Genomic DNA, 13912 nt, shown 5'->3' on the forward strand with positions numbered 1-13912 from the left:
AACCACTTTCATTGGCCAGACCTCGTGTGAAATTTACACAGTAAGTGGTGCGCGGCTCAGTCAAAACATTGTTACCTGTTGTTGATGCTTGAAAGATTCCACGCTTGTACACATGACGAAAAGGCGAGCTGAAGACGTTTTGTTCCACGACACGCCTGTTAAAAGATCATGTTTTCGTCCATTTGACAAATTTGATACGCAGTTAGAAAGCATGGCTGCAGCCGGGTGCGTGAGTCCGCCATCTCTGCTCGCTTTGTTGGGGAGACGCTGCAAAAAGAGACCGTATTATTTCGAAGATCAGGAGGAACATCAAGAAACACTTAAACCGCGCAAGCTGTCAAATAGTGAACATCGGGTCAGTGCACCACCGAGTGTGCTGGTAAATAATTCTGGAAGTATCCGAGATAGTGCATCTGTGGACTCTGGTTGCTTAACGGTGACCTCTAAGAAACGTGCACGAGATAACACTGTCACAAGATACGATGCTCCAAGGATTGTAAGTATATATATATATATATATGTTACTGCTGCCTAGAAAGTGTATACTGGAACAAACTGCACAAGGTTGAAATTGTTGTAATCAACATCCATTGAGCGCAATACTTGAGGTGTCCACAAGATGTTGCACGTTGTATTTTTTCAGTACCCATTCTTCCTTTCAAACCATGTCACTAAGTTCTTAAGTCACCACTACAACAGTTTCTTGTTTCTGTTAATTATTAAACACTCTCCCTCTTCCTTTCACCTCTAGGTCACACACAAAGATGATGATGGCAATGACCTATGCACTTTCAACTCATTCCAGTACTGGAGGGTCCCTCTACCCGAACTGGACATTTCACTCCTTCAGAATGGAAACCTCTCTGGATCAAATGGAGAACCCCCTGCCAAAGAATTATCCTGTGAAGCCATGGAGTCATAAGTTTTAATTCATGAAGGTCTGCCCACCATGGAACTCTTATGAGAGGTGGCCACCAGTGGAGGCTGGTGGGAGAAGCTATAGGAGGACTGGCTTTGTCTCATGGCTCGAATAGAATTAATGGAACGGAGTCAAACGTGGTTTACATGTGTCTGATACCATTCCATTTATTATATTCCAGCCATTACAAGGAGCCTGTCCTATAGCTCCTCCAACCAGACACACTGCCCATCAGAGCCATAGCTTTAGATCTATACTGTGTAGACCATGGGGTTCTCAAAGTGGGGTACGTGGACACCTGGCCAGATCTCAAAATATATACTGAATATTACATTTTAACCTTAAATGTTATAAAATTAATATTACAAAAAAACATTAAATTGCTTTTGGCCAAAGGATCTGTGGAATAAGTTTAAAGTGTGTAATACAGTGTGATCCTATTAATCTACAATTGATGTTCTTAACCCTGGGCAACATGGGCCTGGGAGGCTCACAGGGATATTGGTATCCACAGTACTCCACAAATAATACATTTGTCAACTCCATACTATTCCCCCAAATTTTTGTTTTGACATGAATGCACTGTAATTTAAGCTTCAAAGCCGCAACGTTACCTCTGCCTCATCGCAAAATTGCAGCATATTATCTTTAAAGCTGCAACAACAAAACAGCTCTGCCCCATGACACAATTTGTAGATTTGCAGGAAATTAGCTTTACAACTGCAACATTTTCGCTCTTTCACCTGGCCTGAGACACTAACTCTGAAATCTGGCTACATGGTTATTGTACCTGCTTTGAACACAAGGATAAAGCTGTATGTACAGTGCGTTCGGAAAGTATTCAGACCCCTTGGTTTTTTCCAAATGTTGTTACGTTACAGCATTATTCTAAAATGGATTAAATAACACCCCCTTTTTTCAATCTACACACAATACCCATAATAACAAAGCAAAAACGTTTTTTTTGTAAATTTATGAAAAATAAACTGAAATCACGTTTACATAAGTATTTAGACCCTTTACTCAGTACTTTCTTGAAGCACCTTTGCTCGTGATTAGAGCCTTGAGTATGCCGCTACAAGCATGGCACCCCTGTATTTGGGGAGTTTTATCCCATTCTTCTCTGCAGATCCTCTTAAGCTCTGTCAGGGTGGATGGGGAGTGTCACAGCAGCTATTTTCAGGTCTCTCCGGAGATGGTTGATCGGGTTCAAGTCCAGATGCTGCCACCACCATGCTTCACCGTAGGGATGATACCAAGTTTCCTCCAGATGTGAGGCTTGGCATTCAGGACAAAGAGTTCAATATTGGTTTCATCAGAGCAGAGATTCTTGTTTCTCATGGTTTGAGAGTCCTTTAGGTGCCTTTTGGAATACACCAAGCGGGCTGTTGTGCCTTTTACTGAGGAGTGGCTTCTGTTGGGCAACTCTACCATAAAGGCCTGATTGGTGGAGTGCTGCTGATATGGTTGTCCTTCTGGAAGGTTCTCCGATCTCTACAGAGGAGCTCTGTCCGAGTGACCATCGGGTTCTTGTTCACCTACCTGACCAAGACCCTTTTCCCCGGACTTCTCCGTTTGGCCGGGCGGCCAGCTCTAGGAATTAGTCTTGGTGGTTTCAAACGTCTTCCACTGTTCTTGGGGACCTTCAATGCTGCAGAATTTTTTTGGTACCCTTCCCCAGATCTGTGCCTCGACATAATCCTGTCTAAGAGCTCTACGGACAATTCCTTTGTCCTCATGGCTTGATTTTTGCTCTGACGTGCACTGTCAACTGTGGGACCCACAGGTGTGCCTTTCCAAATCATGTCCAATCAATTGAATTTACCACAGTCAAGTTGTAGAAACATCTCAAGGATCATCAATGAAATAGGATGCACCTGATCTTAATTTCGAGTCTCATAGCAAAGCATCTGAATACTTATGTAAATAAGGTTTTTCTGTTAGACTTTTAATACATTTGCAAGAATTTCTTAACCTGTTTTCACTTTGTCATTATGGGGTATTGTGTTAATTTTAGAAAAAGGCTGTAACGTAACAAAATGGGAAAAGTCAAGGGGTCTGAATACTTTACGAATGCACTGTACATACCAGGGATACAGTGTCATTACCATGGAAATACAACTATATCTATATGGCTTACAGCATGAAACCAGAGTAAAATTATTTCCACCAGTCGGGACCGGCAGGGGCGAACTAGCATTTGGCTCAAATGCCAGATGGGCTGGTCCACTGGGCCTGTCTAACTAGTACATTTTTTTTGTTTGCAAAATTATCATTACTTGGCTTATAATGGGGACCTCGAGGAAAAAATGGGCTGGTGGGAGGGCCTTGGATAATAGGCCGATGTGTCAGAAATGCCAGTCCGCCCCTGGGGACCGGTATTTGTAAGAGCTTTTATACACTGAACACTAATTGTTTTATTACTTTTAGGAGATAAATCATTGACATAGCGTCATTAAACGGCATTCAGTGCTCCTTTTTTATCTTCATGTAGCCTACAGTATATTGTATTGGAATGAAGATATGAAATGTGTGTTGTCTGCAGCTAGTTGTTGGTACATTAACCCACCCTGGCTACTTTGATGGTTTTTAAAGTGAATGGACTATTTTATTTGAACTAAACCTAAACTATGCTTTTCCTCTAGCTGGGCTTGCTGTTGGTCATAGCTAGCTGTTGGATTCTTACTTTAAATTGCATTCCAAATAGATGGATTTATTGATGAAAGAATTGATGTATTAATCAATTAATGTCTATGTTAAGGCAAACATACGGAAGTCGTTACTCTGTTTACAAGTCTGCTCTTCAGTCTGTAAACTGCCGCTCAACATGTTGTATACAGTACCAGTACATTCTTTGTGAGGTATTTTTTCAATTTGTCATTACAGAGTATTTTGTGTAGAGAGGTGAGGGGGATTTTTCTTCTTTTTATCCATTTTGAATTTAGGCTGCAACACAATTTGTTTTTGTTAAGTCAAGTGGTATGAATCCTTTCTGAAGGCACTGTAGGTAACACAAGGCAAGTTTGAGGTCTGTGTTGGTCTATACAGTTATCGCTTTGTACAATAAAACTATTATTATGTATACTGTTTATTGTTGAAATGACCAATGGGTGGGTGCTGCACTCCCTTAAAGAATGGAGTGCAGCAGACCACAACTCATTCCATGGGTGTTGGGTGAAGTGTGATCGATGGCACACATGTTTACTACACTCTGACAGCCATGTTCTTTGACCAAACTGGGTTGCCCTGGGCTTTCCTAGAGGCCATAACATTGTCCCAAAGTGCACTTTCACACCCCCATTAGGGATTTAAAAGCATTTGATTGGTGGTTATGATGAGCACTGGCTGTATGCAGCACCATCAACCCCTTAGTGAAGTGGTACATGGAGAACAGGAGTTCCAAATCTTAGCCTTTTTTTCAATTGCGAAATCTACCGCGAAGAGTTTTGAAATCTGCCACATCCCCTTTGAATCAGCCATTGTTTTCTCATGTAGAATAGCATGCCCACATTTAGAAACGATACGCAACTTATCCTTTTATATATAAAATATGTAGCACAACTAGCTACTTTTCTTTTGACCACTACACACATGTATTTTGGGGATCTTCCTCTGTAAGTGTAACTTTCCCGATGACATGCTAGTGGGACAGGAGAGTCATTTCATACAAGCACATATGTTTTCTCTACTCAACTAACTTTGACCTTTTCCAAAAGGAGGCGATGAGAGGACGCAAGGAATAGAGCAATCCAATTGAGATTCTCCCAGTGTGTTTATGGTGGAGGAAAGCATGAGATCTTCAAAGCCTTTGTGAAGGAATGACTGACCCTTGGACCAAGGCCTGGTTAAAGCCTGTCTCTAACAATGATCAGCCAATGAGAGAGCAGGGGAGCTGAATGACCCATGAGTTTAATTACTGTATCGGATACCTGTGTCAAGTATACGTATGGACCTATGTTATGATCATTTGTGTGCCTATATGAATGCAGCTTCTACAATGGTAAGTTTGGATAAGTTGTCTTTATATTATCTATATGGCTTCTCATACTGAAGGCAGTTCATTAGCAAGTTTCTATGAGTATTAGTGGTATGAAATTGCAAAATTGTAGCCTAACTGAAATGACTGATTGCAAGATATTTAACTTTTTTTTGTCATTTGAAAAAAAGTCTTCAAATGATTCGAAATCCGTCTTACTTCATTATATAATAATACAAGTGCTTCTTATATAAACTTCAAATAAAGTCAAATCGGCGTGAACTAAGGCTAAGTGAATTTATAGTGGGCATCTCATATCTAATGTGACACAGTTGTGATTCAAATCTGTTCTATTTTTGCCGTTGTCACCATGTGTTTCTAGAAAACAATGTTCTCGCTTCCTTGCTATTCTTGTCAATGTGCTGTCCAAACGTTGCATTTGTTTGTACAGTGCACAGAACCTGAGACGAATTTGGTATTTGTTTCATTAATCCACTGTTTATACAGTCCTAAAGCAATCAAGTTTTCTATGTAAGACTATAGTTTTCAAGATACACTCAAAATCTATATTTTGGGACTATTGTTTTTATTTATCGAAAAACCTAAAATCAAAGTTTACATATGAGAACATTTGTCACTAACCCAAAAATGTGGGGTGTGCAAAACTAAAGCCTAAAGATTGTTTGGTGTGTAAATTACGATCTTGTTGAGATGACCAGGATGAATTTATATATTTTTGGGGGGAGGCAGGTAGCCTAGTGGTTAGAGTGTTGGGCCAGTAACCAAAATGTTGCTAGATCGAATCCCTGAGCTGACAAGGTATAAATCTGTCGTTCTGCCCCTGAACAAGGCAGTTAACCCACTGTTCCTAGGCCGTCATTGTAAACTGACTTGCCTAGTTTAAATGAAGGTACATCTCTCTCTTTCACACACACACACACACACACACAGTGGCGGTTGGTGCCATTTAAGATGAGGGAGGACGTTACATTTTTTTAATGAGCATGGCCTTATTTCTATTACAGAATATTGGATGACTGTCATCATTCACCCAGCTCAAAGTAACGTCAATAGGTTTAGGCTGCTACATGATACTCTAATTTTCTCTATACCCATCATGAGGTTGCTACAACCTAGCATATGAATGAAAGCTTACAACGTAGGTGCACAGCTCAAGATACTTTTTTTTGTAATCAAGGTGAGACAGAGAGTGACACATTCAATACCGCCTTCACACCTGCCTGCATCTAGGCATCTAGCTGATCTAGGGTGTAATCAGTCCAACCATTGTAAAATGAGAGTTTCTACGGGACGAATTCAGGTATGTTTATCTGAATTCATTCGGTGGAATGAATACACCCCTGATCAGACACATGATCACTTTGCTAGTTGTATAATTCCTTCTCGCATCTATGCGCTCTCCTATCACATTTGTCCTTCGCTTGTGCACAACACATCAGCTTTCCAAGCCAAACCTTCATATCATATCTGCTAATCTCTACACACAGCATACGTTGTTGTCACCATATTAGCTAACGCGATAGTCAACATAGCTAATAGAAAGGGTTAGTAAACCCGCTACAATCATGCAATACAGTGCACAGTCAGCAAGCAGTTTAGCAGTTACACTGGCGGGCCCCGGTGGCAATAAATTAATAAAACCAAAAGCTTACCTTGGAATAGTTCCAGTGTTGGATAGCCAGCTAGCTAACATAGGATCCCTCTCTGAGCCAGGTGTTTGAGTAGGCTAAACTATCTAGATGTATTCGCTAAGTAAGTGAAAGTGAAAAAAAATACAAGGACATATAGCTCTCTCATTTGCTTCTCCTTCATTTTTAAATAAATGTGTTTGAAAACTATTAAATTGTCTTTCTCTATGAGTCAACTATTCACCACATTTTATGCACTGCAGTGCCAGCTAGGTATAGCTTATGCTTTCAGTACTATATTCACTCTCTGATCCTTTGATTGGGTGGACATGTCAGTTCATGCTGCAAGAGCTGTGATAGATTGGAGGATGTCCTCTGGAAGTTGTCATAATTACTGTGTAAATCTATGGGGGTGAGAACCATGAGCCTCCTAGGTTTTGCATTGAAGTGAATGTACACAGAGGAGGATGGAAAATACACATGCACACAATACTCAACAACACTCAAGGTCTGAATCATGTTAGATAATCACAGGAAAGGGATGTGTGTATGTTTCTATTTTGAGCTGGGCCAATGTTGAGCAAGAGCCTTTCAGGAAATACATGACGGAGGCTCTGACGAATGTGGAGTAACATGACGAAGGCTCACTGTGATGTTGAGTGGTGGAGAGAGCTGAGCTACAGTCCAATGACATTGGTCTTGGTTTTCTCTCAGTCTCCAGAAATGAACAGACTGTTATGTTTGATTTGTTCTTATAGTCGGATACGGCATTAGGTAGCTTCTGTTAGCCTGATAGCACAGCATTGATGTCTCTCACAAATTCTTCTCAAAAGGTTATGCGTTAGACATTTTAATAGTATCACAGCTTTCATGGTATTCCTCCCTCAGAAAGCATTGTGTTCATTTGTTGTGTGTTGTGTTCCAGTCACGGAGATCTTGGATTGAAGATACCTTCTGCAAGAGAGCATGTGGTAAATTCATCCCAGCATGTCGAGACCTACACAGGTGAGCTGGAATTGGTATTTGCTGAGCAGTGTCAAAATCTCATATGATAATGGACAGTAGTGCTGGAATTATGATATTTACAGTGGTAGGCAGAAATGCAAACTTTTGGTAATGCTCACTTTTCTAGTAGAAGCGGTTATGTTGCTGATGTATCATTTCCTGTTTGTTGCAGATGTTTTCCAATGTGTCAAGTATGCCAAAACCTAATAAGGTATGACTTTGCTGTGTGTGTGTGTGCGTGCGTGCGTGTGTGCGTGCGTGCGTGCGTGTGTGCGTGCGTGCTTTTAGAGTGAGATTGTCCATTTTAGTGTAAAAGTACACTTACAGAAAGTAATTCCATATACACTGAGTACGACAGACTGACCAGGTGAATCCAGGTGAAGGCTATGATCCCTTATTGATGTCACTTGTTAAATCCACTTTAATTATTGTAGATCAAGGGGAGGACAGGTTAACAAAATAATTTTAAGCTTTGAGACAATTGAGACATGGATTGTGTATGTGTGCCATTCAGAGGGTGAATTATTTTTAATTGAACTGGGTATGGTAGTAGGTGCCAAGCGTACCGGTTTGTGTCAAGAACTGAAACGCTGTTGGGTTTTTCACGCTCAACAGTTTCTCGTGTGTATCAACAATGGTCCACCACCAAAAGGACATCCAGCCAACTTGACACAACTGTGGGAAGCATTGGAGATCACATGGGTCAGCATCCTTGTGGAATACTTTCGACACCTTGTACAGTCCATGCCCCGACAAATTGGGGAAGAGGGTGTAACTCAATATTAGGAAGGTGTTCTTAATGTTTGGTATACTCAGTGTATATTATCAAGACATTTATAGGAACAACAATGCATTTTTGTGCCAATGTTTAACAACCAGAAAGGTTTGAGTTTTGCCTCTCTACCCCTAACCCCCAGATGCTGCTGTGGACGTCTGGTAGGGGAGCACACCTTGCTGGAGACTGGCACTTCCATGTCCAGCTGGCCTGGGCCTGGGACAGGGCAACAAGAGGAGTGGTCAGTGGAGTGCCACACACAAACCAGTGCCACCGATGCCTACGGAACCATTGACTTCCAGGACAGTGCTGGACGTAACTGCCATGCCAAGGTTTGTAGCTATTGCTGCATTCATGTGCTAGTCGGAACTCAGAAATATCCAACTGGGAAACAAGGGGTGCAATGATGCTACCTGAGTTTCCCACGTGTATTTATCATTTAGAAGCTTGTTAGGAACGGGTTTGGACGTCTGAAACTCAGAGTAACAAAAACGTGGTGGTTGTGTGTCAATATGCCAATATGCCAACTGCAGTGTAATGCCAAATAGGATGCCAACGAGGACTAGCTGTTATCTCATATTAATGTGTTTGACCTGACCATGCTTTATGTGTTGACCGTTCAGTATGTTCGTGTTGCGGTCGATGCCAAGGTTGAGGCTCTGCTGCAGCTGATGCGGAGTGAATGGCAGATGGAACGGCCTAAACTACTGCTGACGGTTCATGGGGGGACAGAGAACTTCCCCCTCCCTCTCAAGGTTAGACAGGCCTTCAGCAAAGGCCTGATCACAGCAGCCCAGAGCACTGGAGCCTGGATACTCACAGACGGCATCAACACAGGTATGTGTGTGAAATAATGCTGATGAATTTGCAATTGGCTTTTAATTAAGACAGTAAGCACGTGTGGATGTCAGCAAATGTGTGTGATTTTGGGCTCATTTTATATATATACAGTGCCTTGCGAAAGTATTCGGCCCCCTTGAACTTTGCGACCTTTTGCCACATTTCAGGCTTCAAACATAAAGATATAAAACTGTATTTTTTTGTGAAGAATCAACAACAAGTGGGACACAATCATGAAGGGGAACGACATTTATTGGATATTTCAAACTTTTTTAACAAATCAAAAACTGAAAAATTGGGCGTGCAAAATTATTCAGCCCCCTTAAGTTAATACTTTGTAGCGCCACCTTTTGCTGCGATTACAGCTGTAAGTCGCTTGGGGTATGTCTCTATCAGTTTTGCACATCGAGAGACTGACATTTTTTCCCATTCCTCCTTGCAAAACAGCTCGAGCTCAGTGAGGTTGGATGGAGAGCATTTGTGAACAGCAGTTTTCAGTTCTTTCCACAGATTCTCGATTGGATTCAGGTCTGGACTTTGACTTGGCCATTCTAACACCTGGATATGTTTATTTTTGAACCATTCCATTGTAGATTTTGCTTTATGTTTTGGATCATTGTCTTGTTGGAAGACAAATCTCCGTCCCAGTCTCAGGTCTTTTGCAGACTCCATCAGGTTTTCTTCCAGAATGGTCCTGTATTTGGCTCCATCCATCTTCCCGTCAATTTTAACCATCTTCCCTGTCCCTGCTGAAGAAAAGCAGGCCCAAACCATGATGCTGCCACCACCATGTTTGACAGTGGGGATGGTGTGTTGCTTTTACGCCAAAAAACGTTTTGCATTGTTGCCAAAAAGTTCAATTTTGGTTTCATCTGACCAGAGCACCTTCTTCCACATGTTTGGTGTGTCTCCCAGGTGGCTTGTGGCAAACTTTAAACAACACTTTTTATGGATATCTTTAAGAAATGGCTTTCTTCTTGCCACTCTTCCATAAAGGCCAGATTTGTGCAATATACGACTGATTGTTGTCCTATGGACAGAGTCTCCCACCTCAGCTGTAGATCTCTGCAGTTCATCCAGAGTGATCATGGGCCTCTTGGCTGCATCTCTGATCAGTCTTCTCCTTGTATGAGCTGAAAGTTTAGAGGGACGGCCAGGTCTTGGTAGATTTGCAGTGGTCTGATACTCCTTCCATTTCAATATTATCGCTTGCACAGTGCTCCTTGGGATGTTTAAAGCTTGGGAAATCTTTTTGTATCCAAATCCGGCTTTAAACTTCTTCACAACAGTATCTCAGACCTGCCTGGTGTGTTCCTTGTTCTTCATGATGCTCTCTGCGCTTTTAACGGACCTCTGAGACTATCACAGTGCAGGTGCATTTATACGGAGACTTGATTACACACAGGTGGATTGTATTTATCATCATTAGTCATTTAGGTCAACATTGGATCATTCAGAGATCCTCACTGAACTTCTGGAGAGAGTTTGCTGCACTGAAAGTAAAGGGGCTGAATAATTTTGCACGCCCAATTTTTCAGTTTTTGATTTGTTAAAAAAGTTTGAAATATCCAATAAATGTCGTTCCACTTCATGATTGTGTCCCACTTGTTGTTGATTCTTCACAAAAAAATACAGTTTTATATCTTTATGTTTGAAGCCTGAAATGTGGCAAAAGGTTGCAAAGTTCAAAGGGGCCGAATACTTTCGCAAGGCACTGTATATATTATACTGTGTGTGTGGTGTGTATTACATGTACTTGTTTATATGTGTTGTAGATCAGTTTATACGTGTATGTATGTATATACAGTGGCTTTGGAAAGTATTCAGACTAGAGGTTGACTGATTATGATTTTTCAACCCCGATACCGATTATTGGAGGACCAAAAAAAGCCGATATCGATTAATCTGCCAAATTAAAAAAATAAAAAATAATGTTTTTGTAATAATGACAATTACAACAATACTGAATGAACACTTATTTTAACTTACTATAATACATCAATAAAATCAAACAAAGTCCTAACAGAGTTCCCAACGAGCCAGGTTAGCAGGCAATATTAACTAAATATGCAGTCTTAAAAATATATACTTGTGTATTGATTTTAAGAAAGGCATTGATGTTTATGGTTAGGTACACATTGGAGCAAGACAGTCCTTTTTCGCGAACACGCTAGGTAAACTAGTAATATCATCAACCATGTGTAGTTAACTAGTGATTATGATTGATTGATTGTTTTTTATAAAATAAGTTTAATGCTAGCTAGCAACTTACCTTGGCTTCTTACTGCATTCGCGTAACAGGCAGTCTCCTCGTGGAGTGCAATGTAATCAGGTGGTTAGAGCGTTGGACTTGTTAACTGTAAGGTTGCAAGATTGAATCCCCGAGCTGACAAGGTAAAAATCTGTCGTTCTGCCCCTGAACAAGGCAGTTAACCCACCGTTCCTAGGCCGTCATTGAAAATAAGAATGTGTTCTTAACTGACTTGCCTAGTTAAATAAAATATAAATAAATAAAGGATTTTTGATTGTTATGAAAACTTGAAATCGGCCCTAATTAATCGGCCATTCCGATTAATCGGTCGACCTCTAATTCAGATGCCTTGCCTTGTTCCACATTTTGTAATGTTGCAACCTTATTCTAAAATGGATTAAATAAAAAAAACAATACACACAATACCCCATAATGACAAAGCGAAAACATTTCTGTTAAAATAAGAAATATATAAATATATATATTTATGTAAGTGTTCAGATGCTTTGCGAGAGACTCGAAATTGAGGTCAGGTGCATCCTGTTTCCATTGATCATCCTTGATGTTTTCAACTGGATTGGAGTCCACCTGTGGTAAATTCAATTGATTGGACATGATTGGAAAGGCACACATCTGTCCATATAAGGTCCCACATTTGACAGTGCATGTCAGAGCAAAAATCAAGCCTTCAGGTCGAAGGAATTGTCCGTAGAATTCCGAGACAGGATTGTGTTGAGGCACAAGTCTGGGGATGGGTACCAAAACATTTCTGCAGCATTGAAGGTCCCCAAGAACACAGTGTCCTCCATCATTCTTAAATGGAAGAAGTTTGGAACCACCAAGACTCTTCCTAGACCTGGCCGCCTGGCCAAACTGAGCAATCGGGGGAGAAGGGCCTTGGTCACAGAGGTGACCAAGAACCCAATGGTCACTCTGACAGAGCTCTTCTGTGGAGATGGGATAAACTTCCATAAGGACAACCTTCTCTGCAGCACTCCACCAATCAGGCCTTTATGGTAGAGTGGCCAGACAGAAGCCACTCCCCAGTAAAAGGCATATGACAGTTCGCTTGGAGTTTGCCAAAAGGCACCTAAAGACTCTCAGACCATGAGAAACAAGATTCTCTGGTCTGATGAAACCAAAATTGAACTCTTTGGCCTTAATGCCAAGCGTCACGTCTGGACACAACCTGGCACCATCCCTACTGTGAAGCCACCATCATGCTGTGGAGAAAAGTACAGAGAGATCCTAGATGAAAACCTGCTCTAGAGTGCTCAGGTCCTCAGACCGAGCGTCAAAGGTTCACCTTCCAACAGGACCATGACCCTAAGCCAAGACATCAGATGGGGGCCTTCGGGATAAGTCTCTGAATGTCCTTGAGTGGCCCAGCCAGAGCCCGGACTTGAACCTGATCAAACATCTCTGGAGAGACTTGAAAATACCTGAGCAGTAACGCTTCCCATCCAACCTGACAGAGCTTAAGAGGATCTGCAGAGAAGAATGGGAGGAACTCCCCAAATACATGTGTTTCAAGCTTGTAGCGTCATACCCAATAATCAATGCTGCAATCACTGCCAAAGGTGCTTCAACAAAGTACTGAGTAAAGGGTCTGAATACTTATGTAAATGTGATATTTCAGTTTTTTATGTTTTATAAATTAGCAAAAAAATCAAAAAACCTTCTTTTGCTTTGTGATTATGGGGTATTTTATGTAGATTGATGAGGGGGAAACAATTATTTAATCAATTTTAGAATAAGGCTGTAACGTAACAAAATGTGGAAAAAGTCAAGGGTTCTGAATACTTTCCAAAGGCACTGTTAGTGGACTAAGAATCTGCCCCTCCTAGGTGTGTCCCGGTACGTAGGGGAGGCTGTGAAAACATATGGCACCCATGACCTCAGGAAGAGGAACGCTGTAGGGGTTACGCCTTGGGGTGTAATTGACAATCACAGTGACCTTATAGGGAGAGATGTGAGTGTTGTTCTCTGTAAAGATATCATTGCTTTTAAGGAAAGTTTCTAATTAAATCACGCTGTCACATTATAATAAGGTTCGCAGGATTTTTTGCACAAAACTGTACTAATTTGCGCCATGAAAATGTCACCTTTTATCTTTCTTGAGCTGCCATGTGCTCTCACTTTCCCGCTTGGCCTATCTCATATCCTCTTCTGCTTTCTCTCTGGCCTGCTCTCTGACCTGTGTTCTGATACCTGACCCAGGTGCTCAGGCCCTACCAGCCTCTGGGAAACCCCTTGAGTAAGAGGGTGTGTCTGAACGGCCTGCACTCCCACTTCCTGTTAGTGGACGATGGAACTCTGGGAAAACATGGCTGCCAGCTGGGACTGAGGAGGAAGCTGGAGAGGCACATTCAACTGCAGAAGATCCACCCTCGTGAGTGTGTGTGTGACTGTGTGTGTGTGTGAAAGAGAGAGTGTGTGTATGTGAATGGGTGTGAGAAAGAGAGAGAGAGATTGCATTGCAGTGTGTGTGTGAGAG

The 13912-nt window shown here is 41.5% G+C and overlaps 2 protein-coding genes across 2 annotated transcripts in view; both read left to right on the top strand.

Annotated features, from left to right (window-relative positions):
* Positions 1-34: 34 nt before the first annotated feature.
* On the top strand, positions 35-1105 carry LOC139410716 (uncharacterized). The gene is made up of 2 exons (XM_071156149.1): positions 35-496; positions 752-1105. Exons 1-2 carry the CDS (start codon positions 113-115, stop codon positions 920-922), a joined length of 555 nt encoding a protein of 184 aa, XP_071012250.1. The 5' UTR covers positions 35-112; the 3' UTR covers positions 923-1105.
* Positions 1106-4865: 3760 nt separating this feature from the next.
* LOC139410718 (transient receptor potential cation channel subfamily M member 6-like) overlaps positions 4866-13912 on the top strand; it is a 47867-nt gene continuing 38820 nt past the window's right edge. The window contains exons 1-7 of the mRNA XM_071156153.1: positions 4866-4919; positions 7470-7549; positions 7722-7760; positions 8467-8656; positions 8948-9161; positions 13263-13387; positions 13636-13807. Of these exons, the coding sequence (XP_071012254.1) occupies positions 4866-4919; positions 7470-7549; positions 7722-7760; positions 8467-8656; positions 8948-9161; positions 13263-13387; positions 13636-13807 (874 nt within the window). The remainder of the gene's footprint in view (positions 4920-7469; positions 7550-7721; positions 7761-8466; positions 8657-8947; positions 9162-13262; positions 13388-13635; positions 13808-13912) is intronic.

Source organism: Oncorhynchus clarkii, chromosome 6 (genome assembly GCF_045791955.1).
Source record: "Oncorhynchus clarkii lewisi isolate Uvic-CL-2024 chromosome 6, UVic_Ocla_1.0, whole genome shotgun sequence".
Classification (NCBI taxonomy): domain Eukaryota; kingdom Metazoa; phylum Chordata; class Actinopteri; order Salmoniformes; family Salmonidae; genus Oncorhynchus; species Oncorhynchus clarkii.